The sequence below is a fragment of the Camelus bactrianus genome, chromosome 10 (assembly GCF_048773025.1).
Source record: "Camelus bactrianus isolate YW-2024 breed Bactrian camel chromosome 10, ASM4877302v1, whole genome shotgun sequence".
NCBI lineage: Eukaryota > Metazoa > Chordata > Mammalia > Artiodactyla > Camelidae > Camelus > Camelus bactrianus.
In genome coordinates this window covers 4,797,956-4,816,229 of record NC_133548.1, presented here as the reverse complement: position 1 = coordinate 4,816,229, position 18,274 = coordinate 4,797,956, and the positions used below count along the sequence as shown (strand labels likewise).

At 43.2% G+C, this 18,274-nt stretch overlaps 1 protein-coding gene across 5 annotated transcripts in view; it reads right to left on the bottom strand.

Annotated features, from left to right (window-relative positions):
- The window catches only part of KMT5B (lysine methyltransferase 5B), a 51,795-nt gene extending 33,878 nt beyond the window's left edge, over window positions 1-17,917 (bottom strand). Inside the window, exons 1-2 of one of the 5 annotated variants that reach the window (XM_074371609.1) lie at window positions 17,620-17,916; window positions 57-292 (exon numbers count right to left, since the gene is read on the bottom strand). In XM_074371609.1, the coding sequence (XP_074227710.1) occupies window positions 57-216 (160 nt within the window). In that variant the 5' untranslated portion in view covers window positions 217-292; window positions 17,620-17,916. Of the gene's footprint in view, window positions 1-56; window positions 293-17,233; window positions 17,434-17,511 lie in introns of those variants that run through there. The other 4 variants (XM_074371607.1, XM_074371608.1, XM_074371610.1 and 1 more) reach the window with 4 other exon arrangements.
- Window positions 17,918-18,274: the final 357 nt, after the last annotated feature.

Sequence of the window (18,274 nt, the reverse complement as noted above, 5' to 3'; positions counted from 1 at the left end):
AAGAATTACTGCCCCATATCACAATCAAAAGAGTGACAGTTGAAGTGGGTACATACATCTGCTTGACCTCCTCTCGCCTGCGTTTTTGCCAGCCTTCACGGTGTCCTTTCCCGTGTGCTGTAATTTTGATTGATTCTGCTGATGGTCATTAGACAACTTGCCTCCATTTCTCCTGCCATTCACCACCATGTTCTTGGATTCTCCCAACCACTTCATACCCACAGACAGCCTGACCCAGGTGCATTTAGTCACTCTCTTCAAATAGCTTAGAGAATAATGTCAATGTTCTCTCCTAACAGAAACAAAATATGAAAAACAAAACAAAACGGGGAGGTCAATACATAAAAGACTATGCCACACAGACCCTTTAGAAAGCTTCAGCAATGAATGTTTGTTTCCACTCTTTAATGACAATCTCGGCTCCCCCGCCATCCCAGAGTCATGCTGAGGTCTACAGTGCCCCCAGACTGAAGAGGGACTCACTCATTCTGTCTTGCTCATTGCTTGTGTTTCAAACAGCAACTGGTAACTAGTAAGTGCTCAATAGATACTTATCTTTCAGTTGCCAGTAAGAATCATCTTTGCTGCTTACTAACCTGCTGTCTAGGTACAGCTCAATAACCTGCTCAAATTACACGTTTTAGTAACATTCTGTTTACTCTGTGAGTAAACTATAAGGAAGCTGCTGCTTCTGTTCTGAGGAGCTGAAGAAAGGCAACTAAGTTAAGCTTGGTCCACAACAGCTTTGTCACATTTTTTTGTTGCTGTTTGTTCAAAATCAGCATTCAAGGTATTTAAGGGACCAACATTCAAATATCAAAGTATTGCCCATCATGAAATACCTGCCTTAGCATTCCTTCACAATGGCAACAAAAATAGAGATTATTACAGTTGCTAGTACAGCAGTATCCCTCACTATCTGAATTTTAATTAGCTGAATTTGGGGATGAAATGACTTGGATAGGTGAGGGTTGCTTGTAATTTATAAGGATCTTTGGAAGTGAAGGTATGATAGATTACATTTGTTGATCATGGAATGAGAAAAAGGATGTCTGTGACATCAACTCATTATGGAATTATGCTTTGGTGTAAGTCAGTCTAAAAAGGCTCTAGGATTAAAAGTGCAAAAGAGAACTTTAGAGCTAAAGGGACTTTAAGATCCTAATACAACTCCTTCAATTTGCAGATGGAACTGAGGCCAGAGAGACTGAGGGAGCATGCCCAATGCCACAGTCAGCCTGCAGCAGCAGCATGAGGAGATCCTAGGCACTGCTGCCCAAGGGGCTCTCACTACACCAGACAATGGTCAATTCCCTTACTTTTTCCAAACACACAGAAAATACAAATGACAAATTACTTCAAAGCACTCCCAGAAATGTATACCTGGCGATGCCTTTAATGATAACGAACATAAATACAAAATATTTATTTTTATTTGACCTCCGTTATCTTTCATGTTACAGAATTTTGTGTGAATTCACAGTGCAGGAAAATGTGTGAGCAGCAGGCTTAGGGAAAAAGGTGAAAACAACTGATCCACATTAGGGATACTTTTACAATTGTTCTCTAACATATATTTTTCTCCTGGCTCCTTCACTATTTAAATTCAATTAGTATTCAACTTTTATTGTGCTTTTCTTTTGATTCTTACAGGCCTCACTAAAACCAGAAAAATGCTGCTGCTCAAATAATAGGAAAGGGCAAGTAAAACTATACATACATCAGTTATAAGCTAATTTTTCAATTAATACATTATATCAAATTAAACAGAAGACCTCTTACTGATGATCAATTATCTTATATTTAAACTCAGAGGAAACAGCACGGAACTCAAGAGCAGTATACTTCTGAAGCATAAAGGCAAAGAAAGCTTGAGAAAAAGGCCGTGCCCATGCGCACTTTCTCTGCTGCCTAGAACATGACGACTCTTTCTGTCTACGTGATTCCTTCGTGTTCCAGGAAGTCTTCCTTGCTCCTACTTACAAATCCAGGTAGACATTCCTACTAAAAAACTGGGTGAAGGCACTTATGCCACCATATAGTGATGGCCTGTCTGCCTTCTTAACTGACTGAGAGTTCCTGAGGTCAAGAGTTTATTTTTCTTTTCTCTAGCACAGCACAAAGTAGATCAAAGGCATTCAATTGAAGAAAGAATAAACAAATTAGGTTGTGGTCTTAACCACCTAACAGAAACTGCCACTTATGTATTTTTTACAACTATAAATTATACTTTGATCTCTTCAAATTCTCTCCCTTTTCAAGATGCCTGTGCTGTTACAGGCGGCAGGGGCAGCTCTGGCGCAGGCAACAGACATGGTGGGAATCACAGCCACCACCGCCAGCAAACTTCCCTCCCACCTGTCATATGCTTTCTGTTTCACCCCTTAACTCTGCACCTCTAGAGAAAGAGAACAAGAAAGTGGTAAAGTGCTTTGGGTCCTTTAGGAAATCCATCTCAAGAATGCCCACATATAACACACAACTCACAGAAAATGATCAAAGAAAATGTGTTTTTAAGACTCTTAGGAGTCCTAATATTCCTCAATGATAAGACATAAAATGTAACTACATGGAATAGAAAAGAGCAATATGGCTTTGGATAGAATTAAGAGACAAAAGAAAGAGCAAGTCATCTCTGCACAGAGAATCCTTAAGTCCCAAGCAAGCTTCCCACTCAGAGATAAAAAGCAGAAAACCTGGGATGAAGCCCAGCAACCTGTTTTAATAAGCCCTCCAGGTGATTCTGATGCAAGCCCCAGTGTCAGAACCATTGTTGTAAGTTACTTGCCCTAAAGATGACCAAATGAATAAGTGTAAGAATGATCATTCATTTGATCACCTATTAGGGCAAAGAACAGATGTCAAAATTCTAGGGAAAATTACAGACTAAAACTTTTTAATTTGAGGAAATTATACCTATCAACCTATTTTTTTCTGAGAATTAGGAAAAGTTCACCAGTAAACACTTTAGTAGTACACTTCAGCTCAATTCATGGAACACAGACTGAGATCCACTCTTATACATAATTTCAATTAAATGTGGGTTAATGACCCATATTGGAACAAATTCATAACCACGGGTCTCAGATATATTGCAGTTAGTGATATTATTTTGTTTGTACTTAAGGTACCTTAGTGCAATAAGCACCCTGTCAATCACAGACTGGCTGAATTTCACTTGCATGAACACACTAGCAGAGGCTCCAATACTCCCCACTTGTCCAGATAACAGCAGCTATCATTAAGGCAAAAGACTTAAGCTCACAAATTAATATTTTGCAGAAGCAGTTCTAATAAAGCTATCAGAAATTTGGGGGCTGTTTATAAATTTTTAGCTCAAAATCAATATAAACTGCTAATTATCAGGTCATCATTTGTTCTACCTTCTTAAGTGCAGAATCTGTCTTGTTAGCATGATCATTCCCATAAGACTATGAGCTGGAAGAATATTTACATATTAAAGGTGGAGATGGAATTTCAAAACCTAACCAAAGTGGATATTTAGTAGGCTGTGGAGAAATAGGAGTTGAAGACATTGGATGACTCCCACAGAGGTCCTCCTCCCAACTGAGCTCAGTGCAGTCTCTCTGGCCTGGAACCCAGCTGGCTCACATGGACATACACCATGGTTTGGCTTGGCTGACAGTATCAGAGCTAACTGGCCACTGACTATATTTAGAGGTTAAAATTACCTCAAATTTATCCCAAAATTGGTAGAAAAAAATTTCAAGAAAGATGTGCTGGCTACTCCTTAAATGGCATGGTAACTACAAATCTGTCTCTTTTCTTATTTCCCAGTATAAAAATACGAAAATCATTAGACAATTGCTATATTCCAGACACTCTTCCAGGCACTGAGGATACAGCAAAGAACAAAGTTTCTGCCCTCATGTGTGCTTATATTCTAGTGAAGAGCTCTGGGGGGAAAACCAAATTAAATAAATGCCAGCACCCTGGAGAAAATAAAGCAGTTTCTAGTGGCAGGGAGTGTTTCAGGTGGAGGAGGGGGGCATGATGGGGAAAAGCCAGGCAGCACTGGGGACAGTGCACCAGGCAAAGGGCCACAGCTGAGGGAGAGGAGCAGGCGGTGTGTCTGAGGACCAGTACAGAGCCCCATGTGGCTGGAGCAGAGTAAGGGGGTAAGAGGGGCCAGAGAGGCTGCTAGAAGAAACAACATTAATAGAGGGCCTCCAAGCCCCTGCTGACTCTCAGTGAGATGGAAAGCTCAGGAGTGACAGATTCAAGTTATACAACGTTAAAGATCCAGCCAGCTGCTTGCTATGTGAGGAGAGTTCACAAGTGAATGCTTTTTTGAAAAAGCAGTCCTAGTAAAGCGACTAACAATTTGGGGGGGATGAGAGAAAAAGCACAGGTAAGAGATCATGGCAGGGGGTGGGTAGGTGTGTAACAGCTAGGTGGTAGAGCATGTGCTTAGCATGCACGAGGTCCTGGGTTCAACCCCCAGTACCTCCATTAAAAAAAAAGAGACCACAGCAATAAGAGGAGAGATGCTGGGGGCCTGCAGCAGCAGAGGTGGGCAGAAGTGGTTGGTTTGGGGATCCTTTCCGAAGGTTTTGCTGATAGACGGGATTTGCTAACAGACTGTGTGAAAGGAAGAGGACTCAAATATGCTTCCAAATGGAAAATGGAATTTTTGTTTAGTTATGCAGGAGACAAAGACTACAGGAAGGTCAGGTTTTGGCAGAAATCCCAGTGCAGGAGTTTGGTTTTGCTCATGTCTGAGGTGCCCATTAGAGACCAAGCAGAGATGTTCAGGTGCTGGATACAAGGGCCTGGGGCATAAGTCCAGGCTGGATACATAAATCTGGAGTCAGGGTACTAACTCCATGGATTTCAAGCCATGGGACAAGATGAAGTTACCTAGGGAGTGAGTATAGCTGAAGGAAATCTAAGGATTGAAGGGACACCCAAATATTTAGAGATCAAGATGAGGGAACAGCAGCTAAGGATACTGAAAGGAGCAACTAGTGAGGAAGGAGGCGAAGGAAGAGCAAATCAGGGACGAGCGCTTCAGGAAGAAGTGACAAAAAGAAAAAAAGGATAAACAGAGGTCCTACTATACAGCACAGAGAACTATATGCAATACCTTGTAATAGCTTATAATGAAAAAGAATATGAAAAGGAATGTATATATTAAAATGAATCACTATGCTACACCAGAAATTAACACAACACTGTAAACCAACTATACTTAAATTAAAAAAAAAAAAAAAAAAAAAAGAGGAAGGCGTGACCAACCTGGGCACCGGCTACAGTCCTCATAAGGCCAACCTGTGAGAGTCAAAACTCAGGGACAGATGAGACAACATCAATCTGCAAGCCTCCCTCAGAAACAACAGAGAACTTCAGAAATGGACATAATGTCTCCAAACGTGGGTTTGGGGAGAAGAGAATTAGATGGCAGAAGGGACTATAAGAATAACAAATAAATAGTACTAAATTCTTGTCATTTGTTTCTATAGAAAAGAGTCGAAATTTCATGTTTCAGAAAAGATATATGAAAAATTAAATTCAGAGGGCGGGAGACGGTGGGAACAAGTTAATTTGAGAACAGTGTGCCTAGAGAGAGTTTATAGGAATCTTTGTTTTAAAAAAAAGGCTTCATACAGATTAATCAGTTCTCTGGACTAGAGTAATAAAGATCACCTGAGTATGGTGACGGACGGAATTCCTGAGGGCTCTGTGTAAGGCTTTGCTCCCTCTAGTTTTATGAGTGTTCACAAAATGAGGCAACCAGGCTCTGAGGAAATGCAGCTGTGACTATGCTCCGAGATGGGAGCCCCGCCCCACCCGCACCCCGCAGTTTACCTGACACTGAAATCAACAGGAAAGGTTTCACTGGACCAACAAGTGGGGAAGGAAGCATGTACTTCAGTTTCTAGTATCAAAGGTAAATAAAAGCATGCATAATTTATGATAATACTGATACAACTGCCAAAATAAGAGTTGCACTTAAAGAGGAAAGTATTTGAAGAATTCTTCAGAGTTGTATTTAAAGAGGAAACTTCTAATCACATTTTAATACCTAAGGTAAAGCACACACACCCCACTATACATTCCAAATCACCAACAGCAATGGCTATCTTTGGGGGAATGGGATTAACATCATAAACAGTCCTTTTCCAAAATGTTTACAGTGAGCCTATTTATTTATCATTGGAAAACAAAAACCTTCCATACTTGAAAAATTTTCTAAAGAAAGCACAGAGTTGTGTCATAGAAAAGGTGATTGGTTTATGTAAAGTGCCCATTCTATTCCCAGTGATGGACCCTCAACAAGTGTCAACACCCTTCCAGCCTCTCACTGTCCCTTTATGGGCACACATGTGGATCATAAACTGCCTAGCGGCTTTTGAGTTCAGCTGCTTAATTGAGAACTCTGGTTTCAATCCTTTTTTACTTGAAGCTTTTGTAGGAGTTTTTGTTGAATACCCTAAACCAAACCAGGATTTTAAAAAATCTGTCATAAAAATGAAAATATTGATTCTGAAAGACTATCAAGAATTTTAACATAATTCCTGTGATATTACCAAGAAGTTTCTAATCAGTTCATAAATTGAACTTGTCCACAGATAGTTTATCTCAGAGAAATTATCCAGTGGCAAGGAAACAATCCCCAAGTGGTTGAAAAGGAAAATGTTAACACATTTTAAAAAAGCAAGCTCTAGCTTGCTAGACAACTTTTGAAAATCTTTATGGAGAAAAAGCAGAACAAACATTTTTCAAGTGATTCAGCTACAGTTGCTAATAAAACAATTCAACACACCAAATGGTTAACTATCTTCTCTGGAGAAAGAGATTACAAGCAATGTTTACACCATTACATGATAATAGTCTTCGAAAGGTTCAGCTTTTCAAAATGAGCATATATTACTTTTGTAATTAAGAAACTTCAAAGATATATAGAAAAAAAAGAAAACAAAACATTTCACAAAAACCCTGACTCATCCATACGTACGTAAGTTAAAGTCAACTTCTAAACCTAAGCACAGCAATTCACAAATCAGACTTCTAAGGTGATGGAAAGTGAAAAACGTCACTGAAAACTTCCACAAGTTCTCTATGCCTTTAGCGGTGGACTCTGTGATACTCAAGTGTCACAATTTCAGACTCCCAGGAGCTTTATATTTTAAATAAGCGCAAGGAAGACAAACACAAATAGAAAGCATAGAAATGGGAGAAAGTACTGTCCAAAGAGGAAACAGCAAACACACACATCCCAAAAGGACAAAAGAGCCCGGGGCAGACCAGCAGTGAGACTACTGGGACTGCTGTCAGTTCCAACACCCCACTAATTAAGTGAAAAACCAATCTCCCATTCTAGGGCCTCATATGTGCAGCCTATCTCACAAGTGAAAAGTACATGCAATAGCAAAAATATAAGTATTTTGGAACTATTAAGAACTTCGATTACCAGAATTTACCTCACCATGCCAGGCTCTGCATGATCCAGCCCTGCCTGTGTCCCCCCTTGCTCCAGCTAACACCCAGACACAGCCTAGCTTACATCCCTCCAGTGTGCTTGGCATCTTCCCACTACTGGGCCTTTGCACTTAGAATACTGCCAATCTGCCCACCAGTCCCCTACCTTCCAGTCCTCCATTCTGTAGACTGCCTTGACATATGCTTTACTGTTTCTTCTTCATGGTGCTTATTACAACTGCGTTCACTTCTTCATGTAATTACTTGATGGCTCTTGCCCTCCCCACTGCAGAATCAACTAGCTAAGGTGCACTTTCATATCACGGGAACCTAGCACGAAGTCGAACATACTACAGGTCCATTCACATCACATCCCCCTTTCTAGTCTCAAATCTAACTGCTACATATAAGCCCAAGTGGTTATTAGTTCTTCCATTCAAACCTAAAATTACAAAAGGACTCTAAAATATACATACCAAAGAATTTCATGTCAGTCTTTATCAATGGCTATTCCAAATTCATCTGCAACCAATATACACCCAAGGTTCCGTGGAACCTACAGTGATAATCACACAATCAGGCCAAATGAAGAAGCCGGCAAAGCTATCGGGAGCACCTGTAATACTCTTAACAGTCTGACAGGGTAACTGCTTAGTTGCCAATTTGTTAGAAAATTACCATGAATTTATGATACACCTGTAACCTTAAACATGGCTCCTATAAATACTGTCAGAAATAAATCTCTTTTGAGAATTTAGATGACCTATCAGAGCTAGTGCTATGAAAGAAAAGTCTTGGGGTTTTTTGTTTGTCTGGATTCACCATTAAGCCTTTACCCAAGGCAGAACTATTGCTTTAAGACTGACGTTGTCTTGCAAGTTCAATGATAATCTTTTATATAGCACCAAACTCCAGAGCAAAGAATAGGTATTTACACTTGTAAAATAATTACTAATGACATGCTCTTACTAAAAGTATCATTTCTGCTTTCCTTTTCCAGCGTTTGCAGAGTCAAACTCCTGCATTTTGCTTCAGCTAATTTAACAGTTTTTTCAAGCAGCATCAGGTGGCAAAGCTACTAGCAAGAGATTGGAGCCTGATGCAAGCAGTTTCCCGCCAATCATAACAATGTTCCACTCAATCCCTTTCAGGATAAAATGATGGGAGACACAGCATCACTAATCATGCTAAACTGGCTGCGGTAACTTCTCTAAAGGAGGCTGTGGGAGGCTGCAAAATGGCCCCCAAAGATAGTAGGTCTTCATCTGGAACCTGTGAATGTTAGTTTATAAGGAAAAAGGTCTTTGGAGATGCGGTTAAATTATGGATTTTGAGATGAAAGAGATTATCCAGGTGGGCCCTGTCATTAAAGTGTCCTTTTAAAAGAGGGAGATTTGACACCATACACACTTGAGAAGGAGAGAAAAAGACTGTAGTGATGCGGCCACAAGCAAAGGAATGTCACAGTCACCAGAAGCTGGAAAAGGCAAAGAGATTTTTCTCCTACAGCCTCCAGAGGGAGCCCGCCCATACCTTGACTTCGGCCCGGTGAAACTCTTGTTGAGTTTCTGTTTCTTCTGGCCTCTAGAACTGTGATAAAATACACATCTGTTGTCTTAACCCACCAAGTTTGTGATGACTTTTACGGTACTCACAGGAAACTAACACAGAGACCATGAAAAGTAAACCAAGTGACATTGCTTTCTAGATTGACTCCAGAAATACATAAAATTCCAACGTGTCACAGGAAAAAAGATTTTAAGCTGTTTCACATACACTTTTAAAGTCATCCCCTCTTCATCTGCATGTAGGAAACACGGCTGCATAGAGAGCTATAAGGATTTTGAAGATAAAGCTGGAGTCTCAGTTACATACCTAATTACTCATACACTGAGCTTAAGCCCAGTTAACCAAGGCCTTCTTTAGAATTACTACATTGAACATTTTTATATAAAAATTTACAATAAAAGATGAAAAATTTTCACTTAGCAGACCATTTTAAACAGCAGAATATCCACCACTGCTCAGTCTACGATCAGATGTTTACAACACTTACACTTATTCAGCCCCTGATCTTCAGTTGGGCATGTAATGCTCCCCACTGCAGAAAATACTGCTTTATAGTTCTTTATTTATGTACACCATATGTATGCCAATATATATCACAACAAAGGGTTTTATATAAGAATCGTGTCTCCAATCGTCTCAGTAGGTATTTCTAAATAAAGGCTTTAACTGATGAGAGAAATTCTGCCTCCCAGTCCCCCCAAAAAACATGCTTCCCCATCTCTCCGTACGTGACCCATCTGCTTACCTAGCAGTGCCTATAAATTAAAATCAAGAATGCTTCCTGTTACCATTTTCTCTGAGACCCAAACAGCATCTTACTTTTCTATAAACAGATGCCACCTAGTGTCAAGGGTCTGTAAGTTCAGCCCACGGTTCCTCAGAAGCTGTGAGGTAAGTTAGAACAAAGAAACATCAATTCTTACTGGGCAAAAAGACAAGTGTGAGAAAAAACTTTCAAAAGGTGATTCTTGGGCTGGGTCTTAGGCAGCCCAGCCTGGGTCTGCCAGGTGATAAACTGCAGGGGGCAGCGCACACCGTAGTTCGGGGTGAGGCACGGGATAGTCAGTGTTCTGGTGCCACTCTGGCTCCATTCACTGCTCTCCAGCAGCGTGACTGTGGACAAGTCATTTAACCCCGCTAATGCCTCATGAGTAAAATGAAAAAAGGTTCAGCACAAAGATAAATGAGCAGAAACTGCTAATACAATAAAGGTCTCCGAGTACCTCCTCTTTTCATGTAGCTTAGGCGGAAACAGGCCAGACATGTTGATGCATTACTCGCAAAACTTTATAAACAATCAAGTAGAAGTTTCCCCTCATTCCTCATCCTACCCATAACTTCCCCAAGAAAAAAATCCCATCACCTCTTCCATTACAAGAGTACAATTTTTCAAGAGAATAAAAAAGGACCAGGGGTGCTAATTAATGCTACAGAGTTGAGATCAGCTTGGCTTTTCCTACTGCTCCTGAAGAAAAGGATGTGACTTCTGGCAACAATATATAATTAACAACCATAGCAAACTACACCTCACATGTCAATACTCAGAGGGACTACAGATTTTGTTACAGTGGAATATACTTTGTTGGGTATCTCATAAAACATTCTTTTTTCTTATTGTAACTCCATTTTTAAGAACAATAATAGCCCCTCCATTCATTTAGCGCTTCCTATATTCACTTTATCATCTAATTCTCATGCCCTGTAAAGTAGGCACTTTCCCGCCTACTTATACAGATGAAAGATTGGAAAATTTGCTCAACTGTACTCTAAAAAGGATTCCACTAATGGAAAAGCATGCGATTCGAGGCAGAGAGACTGGTTAGAAAATAAAATTTGACAAACAGTAGCAGCAGATGAGAAGAGAGAGGAAAAGTGTGATATTTCAAATACAAGCTTGGCAAGACTTAGTAACAAATCAGATACAGGTGAGAGACAGGAAGGACTTCAAGATGAGCCAGAAATCTCTAGTTGGGACAGAAGTTTCAGTTGTGGAGACTAGAAGATTGCCACTAACTGAGTCAGAGACTACAGAAGGAACACGTTTGCAGGAAAGATGACAGGAGTTTGGTGTGCTACATCTGAGGAGAGCAGCACTACCCAGGGGAAGCTGTCCTAAGACTTTAAACTCAGGAGAGAAGTGGGGACTGTGAAGAGAGAAACATGAACAGAGGTCTTCAGAGTTCACCAAGCATTTCAACAGTATCTTAATTCAAAGAATCACAGAACTGTGGCACAAAAAGTCTCAGATTAAAAGAAACAGGCTCAGGGAGACGTATTACTTGCCAACAGTAATTCACTTCTTCTGACAAGATCATGTGCAACCGATAAATGAAACTAAAAAACTTTTTTTGAGCTTTATCATGGGCAGTTAAATGAAAAAAAAAGGGGAGGCAGAAAGAAATAGGCAAGAGACACACTGGGCCTCTGAGAGACAGGTCTTGCAAAAGAGCACCCCAACTTATGTGTTGGGGATACATGCTGTTCAGTGCCTAGCAGTGTCCAACACTCAGCTAAATAAATGTCTGCTTGAGATGTGGGTGAAGAACTGAGTGCTGCAGGGGTGATATGCAGTCCTGGGCTTGACAGAGGGACACCTCTTAGGGCTAGTTTTCTGGGCACCATTTCACACTATTGCTCTTATTATGATCCAAGAACTGTGCTGATAACTTCACAGAGACCATACCAGTCACCCACATCACAGTCCTTTAATGTATACAATTTATTAAAATATTCATTAACATATAGTGAAAAATTATACAACATATAACTTATATAATAAAAACATTAAATATATACAATAACATATACAATACTATTATTACCACTCCCCTTTTTACAAATGAGAGGAAGCCTTAGAGAATTAGAAAAAAAATTAGCCAAGGCCAGGGTGAAAGACTGTACATGCTCGACACCATACGAGAAAGCAATACAATCTTGACTCAAATACATTTTAAAACATACTTTCTCCCATACTTGAAGAGTAAGACCCAAAATAGACAAAATAGACATGGTTCCTGATTTCAAGGAGCTCAGAGTATATAGTATGGGAAGAGAGACAACCCAGTAAGTATGAAACAGTAAATTCTGGTGAGAGCTACAGAGAAAATAAGATGTTAGGAGAGGGAATAATGAACAAACTTTCGATTGAATGATCAAGGAAAATAAATCAAAAGCATGAATATAGAAACAATCGCTTTTGGGGGGGGGCGGGTCAAAAACACTCCTGGCACCTATTTACATCCAACAAACAAATATTTTCTACGGCAACTGGCTTTGTCTAAATCCTCCTCTAAGTTAGGTCTGCTTTTCTTTCTTTTTTAAGGTGGAGGGTGAAGCCGGTTTCTTAGGGCCTCTCTAGCCCCAGGTTCTACTGACTCACTGGCTGAAGGATCAGGGCCCCTTTACTTCTCAGCTGGGTGGGATCCATCTTCCTAACAGTAGGTTGGTTTTCTCGCCAAAAATATACATCCCTACACGTCATGCAACATAAGGACTTCCCTGAAAATAAAGATACTCCTCAGAGATCATCCAACTGTATCAGATATTTCAACCCTGTTATAAAGATCAGACAGACAAAATGAATCTGCAGACCTAGAATCAACTCAATCAACATTTATCAAGAACCTGCTGGGGGCCACCGAGCACTGTTCGTGGTGCTGGAATATCGGTTGTGTCCAGGAACACTAGAGGGAGCATGAGAGCTTCAGCTTTCAGGGAAATCTGCACAGGGCTACTAAGGAGTGGAGGACCTTGAAAAACCAAAGGAACACATGAGAAAACCAGGTATCTGATGAACAGAGCAAAAGGGTACAGAACAGGAAGCAGAATGACCTTCACCAAAGGGATCTCTTGCCTAAGACCTGACAGGCAATCATAGTGCCATCAGAGGCCTGCTGACCCGGTGTTCCTATAAAGATGTGCAAGTTAGAGTACAGGTGTTTGATTCACCCTAACACACATGACTGAGGATTCACCGGCTTGGCAATCCTATGAGGCAGGTGAGACAGGTATTGTCACTACAAATGAGACGGCTAAAGCTCAGAAATGAAGTTGCCTTCCTGAAGTCAAACTGCTTCAAGTAGCAACGCTGGGCCTAAATCTAGCGTTAAGATCAAAGTCTGGGGTTTACTCCAATACTTGAGCCACATATGCATCACCCAGAAACAAAGAGGTTTATCACTAACTAGGGAATGCACCCTAGCTCTATTTACTCTTTCCTCTGTGTATGTACCTTTATAATACAGAAAATAAGACATCTTGCAAAAACACAACTGAAAAGCAAGGAGCCACAGTGACATAGGAACCACACAGACCTTAAGAATCAAGCTTTTGGGACCCCAGCCTCCAAATTCTAAAACCCAACTGATTGTAACCTACACGTCAATTTAAGAACATCTCAAGAAAAAAAAGAGGAGGCACAACTACACAGAATATACACAGGAACTACGTAAACCAGCTGGAGATGTCAAAATGCTTAAATTAGTTCTTAGAAGTGAGAAAATAGTGTGGCAATTAAGTGTAGAAGATAAAGTATAACTTGAATTGGAAGTAATCTCAGTGTTTAGTTATTTTACAGATGAAGAAACTGAGGCTTGGCCCCATTGATGTGTTACATAAGATGCAGCAGACGGAACACAGGTATTGATTCTTACTCCAACGATCCTTCACCCAGCCCCAGAATTACATGTGCATGCAACCATAATTATATACAACCCTGCTAGACTGTGCAGTGTTTGAGTCTGTCTCACACAGATACCAGCCAGCCCCAGCTCTGGCTGGCAGACGTGACAGCCAGAGGCAGTGAGTGACCAAAGTGGTCCAGTGTCCTAGGAACCCTTTAGCTGGATGGAAGGAAAGTCATGAAGCAAAACATAATTTAGAGCATCAATGACTGTGGAAATCAGTGACTTTTATTTCCTTTTGTCAGAATATTTCAGCATTAATGCAAATGTTTCTGGTTCCACCACCAACTATATAAAGATAATATGTCCACTTTAAGTTATTGGGACATGGGAATAAAAAGAAAATTTGTTTTTTTTTAAGCTAGACATTAATGTGGATTTACAAAAATAAAGTGATGAGTGTCTCCCGTACAGATGAATTCTCTACACCACACCTTTAAAGTAGTTAAAATCCTCTAGTGCATGTAAAATGCAATGTGCATGACTAAAGTCTGGGGACATGTCTACTGAACAAAACCAGATACATCTGTAAGTGAAAACCTGACTAGGACCCAGTGACTGATAACACAGGGCCAGATACTGGTTAGGTAAGACCTCTTCTCTCAGCCAACACTTGAAATTTTCCAGGAAACACTAAATTATGGGGAAGAAAAGGGATTATAGTAAGCATTAAAGTGAAAAACAGACTTGTGGGTTGGGGGCAGAACACAGAGCGGACAGAATTTAAAGAAAGCTGTGAAGCTTCCTAAGCCCAGGGTCCTCCATTTGTTCACCAGGACTGTTCCTTGTACAGCTCACTCAATGGAGTTTAAGTCATTAAAACTGCAGAGTTCAATTCACATTTCACACTTGAGAGCTTCAAACAGAGTATGTGCTACGATTTCAAAGTTGACAGTTTATCCAAGAAAGAAAGTACTTTTCAAATCACTGTTCTAATGGTTAGAATTCCCTAATGCTTGCACTTTAAAGTGCATTGGCTAGTTTTCTCCTGTAATAAATTTAAACTTGTCCTTTTTATTACAATTAAAACCATTTCCTACACCAAAACATGTCAGTAAAATACATTTCTGGGTTTTGCTTGTTTGCTGTCTAACATAAAAAGTTAACAACAGACTAAAAAAAAAAAAAGTTATGTCTTACACATAAAACTTACTTCTACTGAATACAGCTGTGTCTGAGATACAACTGCCCGTGCTCTCTACCTGCATTTACTTAGTGTATCTATGGAACCAACAGTGTGTCATGTTGGAGCAAAGACACAAGGTCCCTGTCTTTAATACTGTGTGGAAAACTCAACAATTAGAATATTCTAGGGCTGACACAGCCCTGTAACTCTTGGCTGTAAAGGAGGAGGATTCTGTGAGTGGAGAGAAAATAAAGCTCACGTATGGCAGGCCAGAATACAAAATAATGGAATTGACACATTTATCTGAAAGAATGTGCTCTCAGAAGCCATGGGAAGGGCATTCCTGTGGACAGGGAGCTGTTTAGATGCTACACAAACGACTATGCAACATAACCAGGCCCTACACTCATTTCCTATAAACCCACAAATTAATACTCATGTAAAGAGAAGTCAGAGTCAATCCAATATAAATGACCCAAGGGAAAATTTATAAACCAACATGCCCCACCACAAAATTCTAAGCTCAAAGACCCACAAACAACCTGCTACCATTTCCGTCACAGGCATATTCGCCACCCCCGAGCCCCCACCCCAATGCTGCCCACTGGGATTTCATTTAGGCACAGAGTTCAAAGCATGAGCACTTCAATGTGTACCAGAAGACAAATGAAAACACAGGCAAGAGATCACTTGGAAGTGACTTTGAGTCTGGTTTCAAAGTTTATGGGTAAAAAATTAGGCCTCTTGAAAAATAAGCATCCATATTATTCCTTTCACTCTCCAACTAAGTTGTTTTGTTAACGACAACAATTTTTTTTAATAACAGATCAAACATGTTCTGAAAAACTAAATATAAATCATTAAGCTCCATAATTTACAGATTAATAAATTAACAGTTTTCATCAAATGTCTGCTGCGCACCTACACGGTCCTGCTCTGGGCAGAGGAGGTACATAATAATCCACAAACTCAGAAGAAAGCTGAGGGGGTGGGCAGGTAAACGACCAAATATAATACACGTAACCATTGCTCAGGGGACACAGAGGAAGTGTTCATTCTCCTGAATGGGTCAGCCCCTGCACTCGTGTGTGTAAGAGGTTCCACACATGCTGGGATTAAAGCGTTTGTGGACTTTAATCTTGGAACGGAGGGAGCCCCACAGAGACAGGGCCACACCTCTGGCTGAAGGCGCTAAACATTCGACTACAAAGTAAACTTGTATCCAACAACCTGTAACTCTTTAAGTTTTTCAGTAGGTACAAATTACCTGTGATAATCTCAGGCAAAAATGGTTTCACCCTCCTTTTTCAAAATATGTATGCTTTTACTACTACATCAAAAGTTAAGGCGTGTTCTTGGTATGAAAGACTGAAGAACCTTCAAGTTGGCAACTGCTTCCTCTGATGATCCCATAGCAGTCTTCAAGGCCCATAAAGCCATGTTTAATTATACTTTATATCAAAATAGTTTAAATTCTGAAGAAAAGAATCACAGCCAATCAATTCTTCTGCCTACTATTCTAAATAAAAATTTTCCCCCAGAGTGAATTTCATTTGGCAAGCTCTTAAAAATTAACTTCAACAAATACACGTTCACCTCCACAGCATTCTCAAAAGTTTCCCCCACTCAATGGCTCGGAGGAAAAAGTTCCCAAACGGGGTCAAATGAACCCAAATAGGGAGGGAATTTCTCTGGGTCCAACGTGCTTCTATGCCATGCCAGCAAGTTGGGTCGAGCTGTCATCTTGGAAACTTGCATTCCCCCCTCTCATATAAATAGGAGTGACGCTCGTACATCATCTTTGGATGTGTGGAAGGAACCGAGTCACTCTGGGAGGACCAACGCGTTTTCTCGGGACCCGAGGCGCCGGCAGACTGAGGGGGAACGGGCTGAAGCGCAGAGGGGACGGGGACAAGGGAGGCAAGCCCGGGACAGACGCCGGAGCCGCGCTACAAGGAGGGGCGGAGTGGGGTGGAGGACCGGCCCGGGAGAAGATCTGAAAAGAGGCTCGAGCCCAAACAAAAACAACCCAAAGTTGAGCGCGGCAGAGGTAGCAGATTGGGCGAGACCGTTCACGGCTGCCCATTGGAGCAGAGGGAAAACAGAGTCCCCCAATCGCGAGCGGCAGGGCTGCTCCCCTCGTGCGGCCGCGGGCCGGGCCGGAGCTGCCCGGCGGCCGCTACCGCTCCCTTCCGGCGGCGGCGCCCACTGCAGGGCCGGCGCCCCGCGGCCGCCGCCGCCGCCGGCGCCGCTCCCCTCACCCGGCCGCCGCCCCCCCGCGGCCGCGGCCTGGGCCCCGGCCCCGGCCCGGCGCCCCCGCTCCCGCCGACCCGCCCCCAGCCCGCCGCCCGCCGCCCGCGCCCGCCGCCCCGGCTCCCCCCGCACGCCCGCGCCGGCGCCCGGCCCCGCTCACCGCCGGGCGCTGCCCGCTCCTCCTCGGGGCGCGTCGGGGCCCCGCTGGCCGGCCGCTGCGCTAGGGGGCCCGCGCTGCCCGGTGACACTTCCCCGTCCCCCAAGAAAATTAATCACCAAAAATAATTCCCCAGAAAAATGGAGAGTAAAATCCAAGATGGCGGCCCCTGCCGCAGCACCGCCCGCTCCATCCGCTGTCGGGAAATGAGTCCCAGCCGCGGCCGGAGCCCCCCGCCCCCACCGCTCCACGCCACAGCGCCCCCGCGCCCCGGGCCTCACCTCCCTCTCGCGCGGCCTCGGGGTCCCAAAGGTAGCCGCTGGCCTGCAGGCTCCGCGTCCTGGGTCCTGGCGCCCCGCGTGCCGCCTCCGGTGCCTGAGCGCCCTCACCTCATAGCCCCGGAGCCTCGCCGCCCGCGCCGCAGACGCGTCGCCGCCCCCGGTGAGCCGCTCGGACGCCGTCCGGGAACGGTGGAAGGACACGAAAAGGAGTGCCCTCGGCCGGGCGGAGGGACACCACGCTGGCTCGCGCCGCCCCGGTCTCCTCTGTTGCTTTTACGGGACTGGGGGTGTGGGGGAGGCGGAGAAACCCAAGGAAGAAATGAGTCCCCCGCCGGGTGCTCCGCGGCGGAGGAACAAAAAGCGAATTTTAAAAGAACGAGTGAGCTCGTTGCTTCGCTTGCCTTCGCTCGCGGCGGAGGGATCCTTGTTGAGCAGTCGGCAGAGATCCCTCCGCCCCTCGCTGCCCTTTAAATCGCGGCTGGAGGCGGCGTCGCTGTGCGCCCCTCGGGCGCCACCCTGGTTGGGGCTTATCGCGCACCCCGGGGCCCCGCGGGCTTGCTCTCCACCGTGGGTCTTTGAAACAACTGCACCCACCCAGAACAGCTCCCGAGTCGGGAACGGGGCAGCCGTGGGGAGTGGGCAGGCTCCTCGCCCACTGCGCCTCCCAGTTGCGCCGAGGGGAGGCGGCTCCACGGAGGCGAGCCTCTTTGTTGTGGGAATGGGTGTCGTTGGAGGCAGATACACCCTTAAAGACCATGTGGGC